This window comes from Mesoplodon mirus, assembly GCF_964341445.2.
Source record: "Mesoplodon mirus genome assembly, chromosome: 12".
Lineage (NCBI taxonomy): Eukaryota > Metazoa > Chordata > Mammalia > Artiodactyla > Ziphiidae > Mesoplodon > Mesoplodon mirus.
The window spans coordinates 56,474,778-56,490,884 of NC_138988.1; the positions used below are offsets into that span (position 1 = coordinate 56,474,778).

The 16,107-nt window shown below is 39.2% G+C and overlaps 2 protein-coding genes across 4 annotated transcripts in view; one reads left to right on the top strand and one right to left on the bottom strand.

Annotated features, from left to right (window-relative positions):
* ZCWPW2 (zinc finger CW-type and PWWP domain containing 2) overlaps positions 1 to 15,182 on the bottom strand; it is a 151,839-nt gene extending 136,657 nt beyond the window's left edge. For 2 of the 3 annotated variants that reach the window (XM_082639461.1, XM_082639465.1), the window contains exon 1: positions 14,928 to 15,004. Coding sequence is in view for 1 of the 3 variants with exons in the window: in XM_082639464.1 (XP_082495590.1) it covers positions 14,928 to 15,169 (242 nt within the window). In the remaining 2 variants the exon portion in view is untranslated. Of the gene's footprint in view, positions 1 to 14,927 lie in introns of all 3 variants that reach the window. The other variant, XM_082639464.1, reaches the window with a different exon arrangement.
* Positions 15,183 to 15,561: 379 nt separating this feature from the next.
* AZI2 (5-azacytidine induced 2) overlaps positions 15,562 to 16,107 on the top strand; it is a 34,012-nt gene continuing 33,466 nt past the window's right edge. The window contains exon 1 of the mRNA XM_082639466.1: positions 15,562 to 15,637. The gene's annotated coding sequence lies outside the window, so the exon portion shown is untranslated. The remainder of the gene's footprint in view (positions 15,638 to 16,107) is intronic.

Consider the following 16,107-nt stretch of genomic DNA (forward strand, 5'->3'; position numbering starts at 1 on the left):
TTGGATTTAATTGATGTTTATAGGGCATTCCATCCAAAAACAACAGAATAATCTTTTTTCTCAAGTGCTCAAGGAACATTCTCCAGGATAGATCATATCTTGCGTCACAAATCAAGCCTTGGTAAATTTTAAAAAATTGAAATTGTATCAAGTTTCTTTTCTGACAGCGCTTTATGACTAGATATCAATTACAGGGAAAAAAATGTAAAAAATACAAACACATGGAAGCTAAATAATATGCTACTAAATAATCAAGAGATCGCTGAAGAAATCAAAGAGGAAATAAAAAATACCCAGAAACAAATGACAGTGAAAACATAATGACCCAAAACCTATGGGATGCAGCAAAAGCAGTTCTAAGAGGGAATTTTATAGTAATAAAATCCTACCTCAAGAAACAAACGAAATCTCAAATAAACAACCTAACCTAAAGCAATTAGAGAGAGAAGAACAAAAACCCCCCAAAGTTAGCAAAGGAAAGAAATCACAAAGATCAAATAAGAAATAAATGAAAAAGAAATGAAGGAAATGATAGCAAAGGTCAATAAAACTAAAAATAAAAGCTGGTTCTTTGAGAAGATAAACAAAATTGATAAACCACTAGCCAGACTCATCAAGAAAAAAAGGGAGAAGACTCAAATCAACAGAATTAGAAAGGAAAAAGGAGAAGTAACAACTGACACTGCAGAAACACAAAGATTCATGAGGGATTACTACAGGAAACTATATTCCAATAAAATGGACAACCTGGAAGAAAGGGACAAATTCTTAGAAAAGCACAACCTTCCAAGACTGAACCACGAAGAAATAGAAAATATAAAGAGAGTAATCCCAAGCACTGAAATTGAAACTGTGATTAAAAATCTTCCCAAAAACAAAAGCCCAGGACCAGAGGCTTCCCAGGTGAATTCTATCAAACTTTAGAGAAGAGCTAACACGTATACTTCTCAAACGCTTCCAAAATATAGCAGAGGGAGGAACACTCCTAATTTTATTCTACAAGGCCACCACACCTTAATACCAGAAGCAGACAAAGATGTCACAAAAAAAGAAAACTACAGGCCAATATCACTGGTGAACATAGATGCAAAAATACTTAACAAAATACTAGCAAACAGAATCCAATGGGACATTGAAAGGATAATTCACCATGATCAAGTAGGGCTTAGCCCAGAAATGCAAGGATTCTTCAGTATTTGCAAATCAATCAATGTGATAAACCATATTAACAAACTGAAGGATAAAGACCATATGATCATCTCAATAGATGCAGAAAAAGCTTCTGACAAAATTCAACAGCCATTTATGATAAAAACTCTCCAGAAAGTAGGCATAGAGGGAACTTACCTCAACACAATAAGGGCCATATATGACAAACCCACAGCCAACACTGTTCTCAATGGTGAAGAACTGAAACCATTTCCTCTAAAATCAGAAACAAAACAAGGATGCCCACTCTCACCACTGTTATTCAACCTAGTTTTGGAGGTTTTAGCCACAGCAATCAGAGAAGAAAAAGAAATAAAGGGAATCCAAATCGGAAAAGAAGAAGTAAAACTGTCACTGTTTGCAGATGCCATGATACTATACATAGAGAATCCTAAAGATGCTACCAGAAAACTACTACAGCTAATCAATGAATTTCATAAAGTAGCAGGATACAAAAATAATGCACAGAAATCTCTCACATTCCTATACACTAATGATGAAAAATCTGGAAGAGAAATTAAGGACACACTCCCATTTACCACTGCAACAAAAAGAGTAAACTACCGACGAATAAACCTACCTAGGGAGAGAAAAACCTGTATGCAGAAAACTATAAGACACTAATGAAAGAAATTAAAGATGATACAAACAGATGGAGAGATATACTATACCCTTAGATTGGAAAACCCAACATTGTGAAAATGACTATACTACCCAAAGCAATCTACAGGTTCAATGCAATCCCTATCAAACTACCAATGGCATTTTTCACAGAACTAGAACAAAAAAAATTCACAATCTGTATGGAAACACAAAAGACCCCGAATAGTCACAGCAATATTGAGAAAGGAAGACGGAGTTGGAGGAATCAGGCTTCCTGACTTCAGACTATACGACAAAGCTACAGTAATCAAGACAGCATGGTACTGGCACAAAAACAGAAACAGAGATCAGTGGAACAGGATAGAAAGCCCAGAGACAAACCCACACACATATGGTCATCTTATCTTTGATAAAGGAGGCAAGAATGTACAATGGAGAAAAGACAGCCTATTCAGTAACTGGTGCTGGGAAAACTGGACAGCTACATGTAAAAGAATGAAATTAGAACACTCCCTAACACATTGAACAAAAATAAACTCTAAATGGATAGAAAACCTAAATGTAAGGCCAGACACTATCGAAGTCTTTGAGGAAAACATATGAAGAACACTCTTTGACATAAATCACAGAAAGATCCTTTTTGACCCACCTCCTAGAGAAATGGAAATAAAAACAAAAAGCAAACAAAAACAATAAGCAAATGGGACCTAATGAAATTTAAAAGCTTTTGCACAGCAAAGGAAACCATAAACAAGACGAAAAGACAATGACATAAATCACAGAAAGATCCTTTTTGACCCACCTCCTAGAGAAATAGAAATAAAAACAAAACTAAACAAATGGGACAGAATGAAACTTAAAAGCTTTGCACAGCAAGGGAAACCATAAACAAGATGAAAAGACAACCCTCAGAATGGGAGAAAATATTTGCAAATGAAGCAACTGACAAAGGATTAATCGTCAAAATATACAAGCAGCTCATGCAGCTCAATATCAAAAAAACAAACAACCCAATCCAAAAATGGGCAGAAGACCTAAATAGACATTTCTCCAAGGAAGATATACAGATTGCCAACAAACACATGAAAGTATGTTCAACATCACTAATCATCAGAGAAATGCAAACCAAAACCACAATGAGGTATCACCCCACACCAGTCAGAATGGCCATCACCAAAAAATCTACAAACCATAAATGCTGGAGAGGATGCGGAGAAAAGGGAACCCTCCTGCACTGTTGGTGGGAATGTAAATTGATACAGCCACTGTGGACAATAGTATGGAGGCGCCTTAAAAAACTAAAAATAGAACTACCATACAACCCAGCAATCCCACTACTGGCCATATACCCTGAGAAAACCATAATTCAAAAAGAGTCAAGTACCACAATGTTCATTGCAGCACTGTTTATAACAGCCAGGACATGGAAGCAACCTAAGTATCCATTGACAGATGAAAGGATAAAGAAGATGTGGCACATATATACAATTGAATATTACTCAGCCATAAAAAGAAACAAAACTGAGTTATCTGTAGTGAGGTGGATGGACCTAGAGTCTGTCATACTGAGTGAAGTAAGTCAGAAAGAGAAAAACAAATACTGTATGCTAACACATATATATGGAATCTAAAAAAAAAATTTTTTTTTTCTGATGAACCTACGGGTAGGGCAGGAATAAAGACACAGACGTAGAGAATGGACTTGAGGACATGGAGCGGGGAAAGGTAAGCTGGGACAAAGTGAAAGAGTAGCACTGACACATATACACTACCAAATGTAAAATAGATAGCTAGTGGGAAGCAGCTGCATAGCACAGGGAGATCAGCTTGGTGCTTTGTGATCACCTGGAGGGGTGGGATAGGGAGGGAAGGAGGGAGACACAAGAGGGAAGGGATATGGGGATATATGTATTCGTATAGCTGATTCACTTTGTTATACAGCAGAAACTAACACAACATTGTAAAGCAATTATACTCCAAAAAATATATTAAAAAAAAATAAAGATAACCAAGAGAAAAAAAAAAAAAACACATGCACCCCAATTCATTGCAGCACTATTTACAATAACCAGGTCATGGAAGCAACCTAAATGCCCATCGACAGACAAATGGATAAAGAAGATGTGGTACATATATACAATGGAATATCAGCCATAAAAAGGAATGAAACTGGGACATTTGTAGAGACATGGATGGACCTAGAGACTGTCATACACAGTGAAGTAAGTCAGAAAGATTAAAACAAATATCATATATTAACACATATATGTGGAATTTAGAAAAATGGTACAGATGAACTGGTATGCAAGGCAGAAATAGAGACACAGGTGTAGGGAACCAACATGGACACCAAGGTGGGAAAGCAGGGGGTTGGTGGTGGGGGGGTGAATTGGGAGATTGGGATTGACATATAGACGCTAATATGTATAAAACAGATAACTAATAAGAACCTGCTATATAAAAAATAAATTAATTTAATTTAATTTAAAAACAAAGGAATAGAGTCTTGGTCGTCGAGGTCTTGAATCTGAGCTGCTGATTCTTGGAGGATATTATGTAGTCATGCCTATTGGTACCACTACAAATTCAGAGACTTCAACCTCAGATGAGCCCTCAGCACATCTTTAAGGCTATCCTTTTTATGTATTCTCTTTTTCCTCTTGCAATTCTTCAGTGATTATTCTAAACCTTTTTAAATCTCAGACCATTCTCCCCATTCTCAAAAGATAAACTTTCCTCCTACATTACAAGGATTATCTCTGTCACTTCCCACCTCAATACCTAAAAGCTTATCTAAAACTGTTCTCTCACTTGCTTGCTGCTGTTTCAGACCTCAATTCTATTTTCTTTGTTTGTTCTAAAATACTTCTTGAGGGTTTGCTATGAGCCAGACAATGCTAAAGGAAAGACAAAATTCCTCTCCTCAAGTAACATTAAGCGCTATTAAGAGACCAATGCAGAATGATTTGGAAGTGTATGGGGCACACCTGGGACTTCCAGGTAGGGGTTGTGTCAGGCTACTGAGAAGAGGTCTAAGCCCATCTGAAAAATTACTAAGAGTCAATGCCCCTACCGTGTGCCCCCAGCAATCTCTAACCCCCTCTCCACACCGTTCAACACACTGTATTGTAGTTTATTTAATGAGGTCCTCTACAAGACAAGGAAAATCCACTGGCAAATCAATCTATCTTGTTAACCACTGTATCCCTAGCACTTAAAAGAATACTTGCCAAAGAGAAGCACTGAGTGAATATTTATATTAAGAAATAATGAAAATAATATGAACTTCAGCATTAAGGCTTTCCTAGATAGCACCGATATTCAAATTATTTAAAAGCTAGTATGGCTGTTTGTGTATCAGTTGAATATCAATCGTAGCTCTGGATTTAAATTTTGGCTCCATTTCCTATGAGATTTTTAAATTAAGGCAAATCAGTTAAATAATCTATCATTTTATCATCTGTACATGTTGATGGTAATAATATTATAATTCATAGGATGGTTTTAATGATGAAATGAAAAAGCATATGAAAAAACCCATTTCAACGCTGGTACACTAAATACATATAATAAATATTTGACTTCCTTTATAGACTGCTTTTTTTTTTTTTTTTGCGGTACACGGGCCTCTCACTGTTGTGGCCTCTCCCGTTGCAGAGCACAGGCTCCAGATGCACAGGCTCAGCGGCCATGGCTCAGGGGCCCACCCGCTCTGTGGCATGTGGGATCTTCCCGGACCGGGGCATGAACGTGTGTCCCCTGCATCGGCAGGCGGACTCTCAACCACTGCGCCACCAGGGAAGCCCTAGACTGCTTTTAAATGAGCTATATTTATAGTTAGATAAGAAAATTAAAATATGCAGAAACCAATGCAGAATGAGAGCACTCTATTTTGTCTTTCCTTCATGATTTTTCTCAAGTGCTCAACTTAAATGGTTAGGTAGTTTGTTTCTAAACTTAAAATGCATTTATCCTTAATCTTCTCTATAATGTAAATTTAAAATTTGCTGTTCATTCATACCTAATTAACCAATTTGTGCCTGTATGTCAACCTTAGATTATATTTAACAATTCATCAGGAATTTAAGAGCCTATTAGCTGTGCAAAGTTGTAATTTATCTTTATCATTCAGGGACTACTTTATGCAGACACTGCTGGGTAGCTTCTAGCTCAATAAATGCTCCAAGATGCCTAATATTTTCTTTTTTTGTTTTAATAATGAGTATAACTGATGGATTTCATCCAAAATAAGAAATCAAAGTATTGATAAAATGGAAAGAAAGTTTACTGGCATATTTAAAGGATGGTATCTTTTGCAGCTTTAAATTGTTTCCAGGAAAAAGTTAACAAATAAGTAGAAATCTGATAAATTGTGCTAAATGCCAACTTTAAACCTTAGTAATCAGTTTATATGCTTTATGTCTATATTGGATGGCTGCAAGAATCCCAGTATTTTCTATTACTCACTATATTGAGACTTGTGAGAATAAAACAACAGATCGAACAAGAATAATTAAGTTCTTCAGGCTGGCTACCAAATGCAATACTGTTATAAAAAGATTAGAATTATATCAGTAGGTTGAACAAGGAGAGTATTAATTTCAGAGCAGCTTAGTTATTTCTCCCTACATGTGCCCATTCTCAATTGACCTTTATCTAAGTTATATTGTCATGTAAGTCACACAGCTGATTTGCTTAAAGGTAAAATTTCTTCCACTAATATTGCAGAAGAAGAGTCTTCAATTAAGTTGACCATGTCCTTTAAATCACAAGACATGGAAACAGAATCTCAAGCTAATTTAATTAGAGAATTTAAACTTGCCATTCAAAATAATTTATATATTATATTATTTATATATTGTCAGTTATTTTCCTCATTTCAGAAATGTGGCATAATTCTAATTAAAAAAGAGTGATAACTTTTTTACTCTGGATTCTAGTAACTATATAATTAATGTTTCAAAAGTCACTACACAAATGTTAAGAAAAGGAATCAATAAAAAGTTTTAAAATGAGAATGTGAAAATGGAATTAACTTAAATTGCATAATGCAAAACTAAGAGTATGCTTCTTCTACATCTAAAATTGCAAAGTAAGCATAACACACTGAGAACAGGAATAATTTGGAATTCCTACCCTGGAAAGAAACAAACTAAAGGCTTTTCCCACTTTGTCTAATTTTCTTTTCAATTCCTTTGGAGAGGGTTCTCTCCGCTTTTGTTCTGACAGGAGAGTCTGGACGGCTTGTCTTTGTGCATGAGATGGGGAAGACAAAAAAGCAAATTAGTTTCATGAAAGACTTCCAAAAATGTCATATCCATCCTCCATCTTTCATTTAGGGCCTTCAGGGCCTCATCATGATCTTTCTGGGAGGGTTGATTCCTATCTCCTCTGTGGACTCTTCTCCAGTATATTCTGTGCTAAAGCTTCCTGGGTTCCACTTCATTTCCTGAGAGGTTCATACCTGGTTTCTCTCAGAATATTTGTTGAAATCCTTTGTCCTCTGATGACTCCCCACCTCTTTCTTTTTCTGTTATGTGTATATGTATTTTACTCTTTAACTCCAATCTTAATGGAAGGAAAAGATGTAAATCAGTCTGTAATCTCAAACAGATCTCAACAATTTGCTTTCTTAACAACATATTGTGAACATTTCCTCATATCATTAAATGTCTACACTATTTAAGCATAGGCATTATTTTAGTTTTGAAGCTAAAATTATATTAAAAAAATTTTTTTTAATGTTTGTCTGTGTTGGGTCTTAGTTGTGGCATGCAGGATCTTTCATTGTGGCGTGTGGGCTCTCTAGTTGTGGCGTGCAGGCTCCAGAGCGTGCGGGCTCAGTAGTTGCAGCATGCGGGCTCTAGAGCACACAGGCTTAGTTGCCCTGAGGCATGTGGGATCTTAGTTCCCCGACCAGGGATCGAAGCCGTGTCCCCTGAATTGGGAGGCAGATTCTTAACCCCTGGATCACCAGGGAAGTCCCTAAAATTATATTCTTTATTTACTTTTGGAATTATGAATTTAGATAATTCTAATGAAATTCAGAGTAAAGATCACAGTATTTGTCCAATATTGGAGTCACTAGATAATGATTTTTTTAACATTTTATTAGTGATTGATTTAGAGACCTTTAGTTACCTATTTTTTTTGTTGCCTATGCTTTTGGTGTCACATCCAAGAAATTGCCAAATCTAATGTCATGAAGCCCTCCCGCTATTTTTCTTCTAAGTGTGTCATAGTTTTAGTTGTTACATTTAGGTCTTTGATCCATTTTGATTTAATTTTTCCAGTGTGAGGTAAGGGTCAAACTTCATTGTTTTGCATATGAATATTCAGTTTTCCCAACCACATTTCCCCATGGGATGGTCTTGGCACATCTGTTAAAAATCATATATGTGAGGATCTTTTTGTGCTCTCCATTCTATTCCATTGGTCTATATGTATGTCTTTACACCAGTACCATGTTTTGATTCTGCAGCTTTGTAATATGTTTTGAGGTCAGCAAATGGGAAGCCTCCAGCTTTGTTCTTCTTTCTCAAGATTGTTTTGACTATTTAAGTTCCTTTGAGATTCCATATTAATTTTAAGATGAATATTTTCCATTTTGGTTTTATTTCTGATAATAGCCATCCTAATGAGTGTGAGGCTAATAATTTTATTCAATCATCTATTTCCTTAATGTATTTTTTTAAATTCTATGAGTTAGTGAGGGAAACCTGTTAAAATCTTCCAGTATTGTGGGCATGTCTCCTAGTTCTGTCTAGTTTTGCTTCATATGTTCTGAAGCTGATATCCATTATCTGAAGATATAGAATCCTCTTTCAAATGTGATATAATTTTAGGACAAGTAAGAAGTAGAGCCATAATTCTCACACTAATGTTGAAAATTTTTTCTGGAGTTCCCCAATTCTCTGAGAATTTTTAAATTTAGAAAAGATGTCAAATGATAATCTAAGAAAGTAAATATTCTAAAATCATAAGCAGGGTTAACTGAATGAAAACTTATAAAGGAGTAAAGATATCCAATTTCAATGTCTGAGCTGGCAGTGTCTCTAGAAGCTGGTGGTAAAATAGGCTAGCCTAGATTAAGAATAGACTTTTAAAACAAGCTAAGGAGTCATTCCAGGAGTTTAAGAGGAGAAACGTAATGGTAAGATTTACATTTTTAAAAGACCATTTAGCTATCAATATAAAGAATGACTTGGAAACTAAAAAACAAAAAGTTAGAACTAATTAAAGGAAACTATTATAATAGATGGATAGGAAAATGTGGCATAGTAGAGACTATGAAAAAGATCCAAAAGATTAGCTAAACGGTAAAATCTACAAAATCAGGTGAACATACTGGCTATGGGATGAGAGGGAGGGGGTTATTAAAGCCAAAAGGGAATGATATAAAATGACTGTCAAGAGAAAATGATTAACAAAATATAAGTGAATTTAAAAAAAAACACACATCTTTTTGCTTTTGGAGTTTTAAGAATCAACTGACTATTCATAGACAACTGAAAAACCTACAGTTGGAAATTATGTCTGTAATTTTGCAACTGTTACAAAGTCAATGATTTCACTTTTATATCATGTGAGCTGTGAAATGGGTTTGGAAATTTTCCCTCTCTTTTGCTACATAGTCTACTTGAAAAATCTAATTTAATTTCTTTCTATAGATCTTACTGAAGTTTAATGTCATCCTTTCATTGTTGTTTATTTGGTAGCTTTATAAAAATGTCTTTCCTCTGAAAATCTGACTTTATCTTCTTGGTTTTTATAGTGTATATATGACAGTCACAAAATAGAATTATTTCTTCCTCTCTTCCCATTTTAAACAGAGGAAAACGTTTATTTTCTTCATAGGCATATATAGAAACTGTCATGAAAAAAAATTAATGGGAAGTAATTTCTCATCATGTTAAATTTCACATAGGTCTTGTCTATGTGACTGATTTCTCTGTGATAGATTTTACTTCTTTATACCTTAAAAAGCTGTTTTGCCTGTTTCATCTCAGTGCCTAAAACAATGACACATGGTAAGTTCTGAATGAATTTTGTTAAGTATTGAATAAACTAATTCATATCTCAGATAGTAAAAGTGTAAGTATCAAGCCTCAGAGAAGGGTTGCTCTTACTTCATTTAGTAAGAAGTGTAGAATTCCCCTTATTGGATCTTTTTTCCTTCTCTGTACAATCTTCCAACACCATCTTGGGGTCTCTGCTGCTGGTCTTCTGTTAGCTCTTTTCATAGTTCTTCTCCCACTCCTTACATCAAAGGCTTTCTAAGACTATTAAATTTTTCTTCACCTACATATGTTTCCAAAAGAAAGTCACTGCATTTAGTTTCTATGCATAAAGTTATGACATTCATGTTTATTTTTTTAAAAATGAAAGCTGTCAGGGGCTTCCCTGGTGGTGCAGTGGTTGAGAGTCCACCTGCCGATGCAGTGGACATGGGTTCGTGCCCCGGTCCGGGAAGATCCCACATGCCACGGAGCAGCTAGGCCCGTGAGCCACGGCCGCTGAGCCTGCGCGTCCGGAGCCTGTGCTCTGCAATGGGAGAGGCCACAACAGTGAGAGGCCCGTGTACAGCAAAAAAAAGAAGAAAGCTGTCAGAAGCTAATTCCTACTGACTGCAAACATTTCAAGTCAAAAAGTTATTATGAAGCACAGATTGCCTGTCCAGGACAAGGTTAGCTGCTAGAGACAGTAGGATATATCCCTTTTATAAATGGAATGTAAATGCCATAGTAATTTGATATCTGCTATCAACCCATCCATTTGAAAAGCACATGAACAAGATCTCTTTCCACAGTTAGGAAACTGATATTATTCCTTTTCTCCTTGAATTCATATTATCTCACTTCCCCCACACAAGCTTATCGCAACATAACTTTAGTGCTTGAAAATACTTTAAATTGATAATATTTCTCTACACAAGAGTATATTTTAAAATTCCTGAGAACATAAATTTTAAAAACTGTCATCAGTATTGTGTTATCATTAATTTACTAGAGCACTACTGATCAAATGAGAAACTCAGTACAGATTATGATCATTATAAAATATTGTAAGTCAGTTTTATTGGAAATGCATCTCATACAGAAATGGATAGCACCTTCTCCCCCCATTTAGGTCATGTGTCAGAATGAATATTATTTGCTGTTAGAAAGAAACAGGGTTCAAGCTGATCCTATTCTTATATTTTGTGTTCTTCCATTCCAAATATTTGGGAGCAGAAGGATTTCTGGTTATATCAATAATCATTCTTCTGAACTACTAAGCTATGTACCAAAAAACACATGGGGTATGTCATAAATTTTTTTTTTTTCCCGGTAGGCGGGCCTCTCAATGTTGTGGCCTCTCCCATTGCGGAGCACAGGCTCCGGATGTGCAGGCTCAGCGGCCATGGCTCACGGGCCCAGCCGCTCCGCGGCATGTGGGATTTTCCCGGACCGGGGCACGAACCCGTATCCCCTGCATCGGCAGGCGGACTCTCAACCACTGCGCCACCAGGGAAGCCCCCATAAAATTATTTTTAATGATCAGCTGACAACTCAATTGAGTTCTTCTGAAGCATTTTCAAAAGCCACTGGAAATTACTACTCTTGTGAAACAATTAGCTACCCAGTTATTAGAATCATTTACTTTCTAACAAGACTTAGGTCAGATTAAAGGTATTGCTTTAATTGTAGAGCGGGAGAGGGACAAGTACAAAAGAGGAAAGGGGAAAGCTGCCCTGGTTTAGGCACACTCTGAGGCAGATCAATTTTAGGAAAGAAACATGCAAGTAAACAGCATGAAAATTAATACCCTTAAACTATCATTTACATAACCCCCTGGAAAGCCTTCATGTACTTTCCAAGGTTAAGGGTTAGGGATCCATGACGTCCAGTTTGCCTGCTGCTTCAGGCATATTCACAGATTCAGATACACATAGTGTAACAGAAATCATGAACTTTGATTCTGCAATTCACGACATTCTGTGTGTGTATGTGTATGTGTTTTGGTTGGGGGGGTAGTGGTATGAGCAATGAGGTATGGGAGGAAAGAAGGAAAACAGACTATGTAGGCTCACATAGCAGATTTTTCATTATTGGTAGTATTTTTGAATCTGTTTTGTATCTCTGCCACTGAAACCATTCCCTTACCCTAAGGCTTTTAACCTGGACATGTGATAGGTGGGGCAGAAGAGAGGAAGAATGCTTTTAAGACATTAATGGATGAAATGACATTGAAGCTGATTTTAATATGAAAAGTGACATTGCTATTTCAACTTAAAGGTTTTGACATCTTAATTCTGTTCTGCTGACACTGCAGAGCCACACATACACCGTACTCACAGAACACAGGGCAGAGACACAGAAAACATGATCCCTAGGATGGTATGATTTAATCAAATTAAACTAATATAAAATTTAAATCACTAACCCAAAATTCGCTTTACAAATTTTCCTCAAAAGGTGTATTCTCTTTCCTCTAACAGTAAATATTCGTCACAACCTGGAAATATATAGCTCCCATTAAAAAAACAAAACACAACAGCACTTTTTTTCATTGTTTTAACATAGTGCCTAATTAAACAAAAAATAAGATTTGAAGCAGCTCTAAAGATGCACAGTTGCCTAAAAACAGGAGAAGGAGGCTGAGCCACAGTCAAGAGTTGTGCCAGGGCCATATTCTTTGTTCAGATATTGCTTGGAAATCCAACCTACCCCAGGGAAAAAGGGAACCTCACTGAAGCCAGTCCTCACTCTATCCTTCAGGAGCAGCTCCTGATGGAAAATATCAGGACCTTGGTGAGAGGATGGGAGAAGGTGGGACAAGGTGGGGGAAAATCTCTTTTGTTCCCTATTTTTTTGTTTACTACAACCTGTAAAACAGGACCTTTAAAAAAGTGCCTTGTGTCAAGTATATGTTTATAAAGACCTGAATCGTTTTGAAAATTTCAGACTGCATTTGTAGTTACAGAAGATGTAATAATGGTTTAAAAAAAACTGTCCCAAACCTGGCCGGTACAGATGTTTTTTTGGATGACTGTAATTCACAACTCCTCTCTTGCGGTGAAATGACCATTCCTGAAAAAAAAAGCCTAAGCAACCTTCCAAAAAACTTTAATAGAATTAAGATTTGCTCTGGAAAACCATCCACTCACCTAAGCAGTTGACTATTAGTTAAGAGTCTAATGACCCCCAAATTCCCTTCTTTCTGTTATCTACTTTAATGATAATTATCTAACCATTTTCTTTTCCCATAAAATGTCCCTACCAAGACTGCATCTTTTATTTGACTTATCGGAGGTCTTTTTCCTTACAGCAAGATTGTAATAAAACTTCAACTTCTGCTTATAACAAAGCATAAGTGTGGCAAGTTTTCTTTAATAATTTATTTGCTAAAATTAATTAAAGCGGATGCATAAGTGGATAGAAAGTGACCATTTCAGCTCAATTTAACAAATATCTGGATTACATTTTGTCATAACCTACCGGGGGTACCACTCTCCCCGCCCCCATTCCCTGGCAAAAAAAATTAGGATGTTTTACTTGACTAAATGGATAGGCTTACGCATTCTGAACAAGCAAATAGTATTGTTAATAAGACCCACTTTTTTCCATTATTATATAGGGAAGTGTGTATTTTAAAACAAAAACATACTGATCACATATAGTAAAATACTGAGCTAAGTCATCTTACTTACTCAGAGAGAAAAGATAAAATGAATTTCCCTTCTTTTTCAACAAGTCTCAAATTATTCTAAATTATTGAGTAAAGATTCAACATTTCTAGATCTACAAATCAGAAACCAGATTATCATTTTATTTTTGATGATTTGGGGGTGCCTCAACCGATTTTGTTAGCATTCTTCAAAAACTAGGCAAAATATACCTCTTGGTGGTTTGCTTTTATTCTGTAAAGCACATTACCGAGCCAATCGAAAAAGGATTCTTGTCCAAAATATTAAACACTGCTCTTATGTCCCAGCCTGATAAACTGAATGGATCTTTCTAAATGATTACATTAATACAGATTTTAAAATATTTTTAAATGTCATGTTAACTTTAAGTTGTGCTCTTTGCTCATAACAGCTGTGAATTTTCACTTAAATCTAAAGCAAAAAGAGAGGCTTAACAACAAAAAAATATATTTTAAAGTAAACCCTAGAGCCGAATCCATCCTTGATGAGCTGACTGTTGGTTGATGAATTAGAACTGCGATGCGGGGCTTCCCTGGTGGTACAGTGGTTAAGAATCCACCTGCCAATGCAGGGGACACGGGTTCAAGCCCTGGTCCGGGAAGATCCCATATGCCGCGGAGCAACTAAGCCTGGGGACCACAGCTACTGAGCCTGCACTCTAGAGCCCAAGAGCCACAGCTACTGAGCCTGAGTGCCACAACTACTGAAGCCCACGCACCTAGAGCCCATGCTCCGCAACAAGAGAAGCCACCGGAATGAGAAGCCCGCCCACCGCAACGAAGAGTTGCCCCAGAACACCGCAACTAGAGAAAGCCCGGATGCAACAACGAAGACACAACGCAGCCAAAAATAAATAAATAATTAAAAAAAAAAACCCGCGATGCAGAAACATCTTCCACAGAACACTGACTCCAACGATATTTAAGTCCTTAGTCGAAAGCGCTGGGGAGGAGTATCACTGCTGCTAACTGGCAGTCAGTAAGGATAAATGCCCTATAATTACCATTTTCTCCTTCATTCGTTTAATCAAAAATAGGCCTACAGCTGGAGGGGTTCCGTCTGCCTGAGACCTCCAAGGACGGCCCCCAACTCAACTACTCGTGACCCCACAGCTCAGACCTGTCCATCCTCTACCTGGCGCAGCCGAGTACACCCCCCGAAGTCAACAGCTTCCACAATGTTAACAAGAGCTGTGTGCCGAATAACTAGGGGACCCGGAGCAACGCCCCGAAACTAGTCGGGTTGTTAACGGCTCCCCGCAGGCGCGAATCGTCACGGGTCCCCAGTTCCCGGCCACGGCGAGCGCTACTAAGCGGAGCCAACACGCGCTACAACGTTCGGGGACCCCCAAGCGGACGCTGAGGGAAAAAGATGGCGCTGTAGGAGGCCAGCGACTCAACCTCCGCCAAGGTGGATAACGTCTTACCACACTGCGCCACCGCCTCCGCCGTTGCCGGGGCCCCGCCCGTCCAGTCGCGGGAGCTCACTATACACGTAGTACGCCGCGGCCCCGCCCACCCTGCTGCGTATGCTCACGACACTTAGCACGCCGCGGCCCCGCCCACTCGGCGGCGGAGGCTCACGGGGCGCGTAGTACGCCGCGCCCTCCTTTTCTGCGCACCTTTCCCCCACCCAGCCCCAGCACTGGCTTGGCGAACGCCCTCCCATCTCCCTCCGGCCTGACTTCCGGTTTGCTTTCGCGGCCCAGGCGCCGAGTCGCGGATTACTGGAGGCCCCGTTTCCGGTCGTGAGCCGGGTGCCCTCCTGGCCAGCCCCGTCGCTGCGCTCCCCCTGCGCGGCGCCGGGCTAGGGCGGGCGCTGACGGGGCCGGGTAACCGGCCTTCTCCGGCGGCGGCTCGGCCCTCGGCCTTGGCTCGGCCCTCCTTCCAGAGCCTCCCGGGCCGTAGCCAACTGGCTGGCCGCGCCGGCCCTGGCGCCACCGAGGCGGGAGAAATGGGAGTCCCTCCGCGGCGTTCCCGGAGCGGCTGCCTTTGCCGGGGAAGCGGAGCTGTCTTTGAGGAAACAGGAAGCCCGCGGTGACCCCTAGCGACCCGGTTTGTTTTCGGTCCGTTTCCAAACGCTGGGGAATAGAAACTCGGCGGCCCTTGGGGCGGCCCCACGGAGCCTGTGTTCGGGGTGAGTGACCCTCTTTGGCTGGCCCGGGGGCGGGGGCGGTGCCGGGACCACCCTCTGCTCCCGTCGCCGGTGCGGAGAGACGCGTCATTTCTCCAAACCTTGGACCAGGGAGCGGCCCGCCCGGCATCCTCGATCTCGTCTACTCCCGCAAGCCGGGTCGGGCCCCGCTTGGTCCTCGGTTCTCCCTAGTGCTTGTTTTCTTACCGTGCTCTGGTTTACCGGGGCGCCTGCAGTTTTATTTCATTCATTGGGGCTGCGTTTAAATCGGAAACCAAAGAGGGGCGTATGGTTAGGACGATCCTGCTTGGGGCGATGTAAATCGACCCCTGTACATCACCGAGGGCTAACAGTAATGTTAGGTTTTTTCAGGATGGTTTTCCATCATTGTTGAGTGGCTACTACATGCCAGGTAGGCTGAGTCCCTCGTCCCTACAAACAAGGAATTCAGATACTCAGAAGTGAGAGAAAAT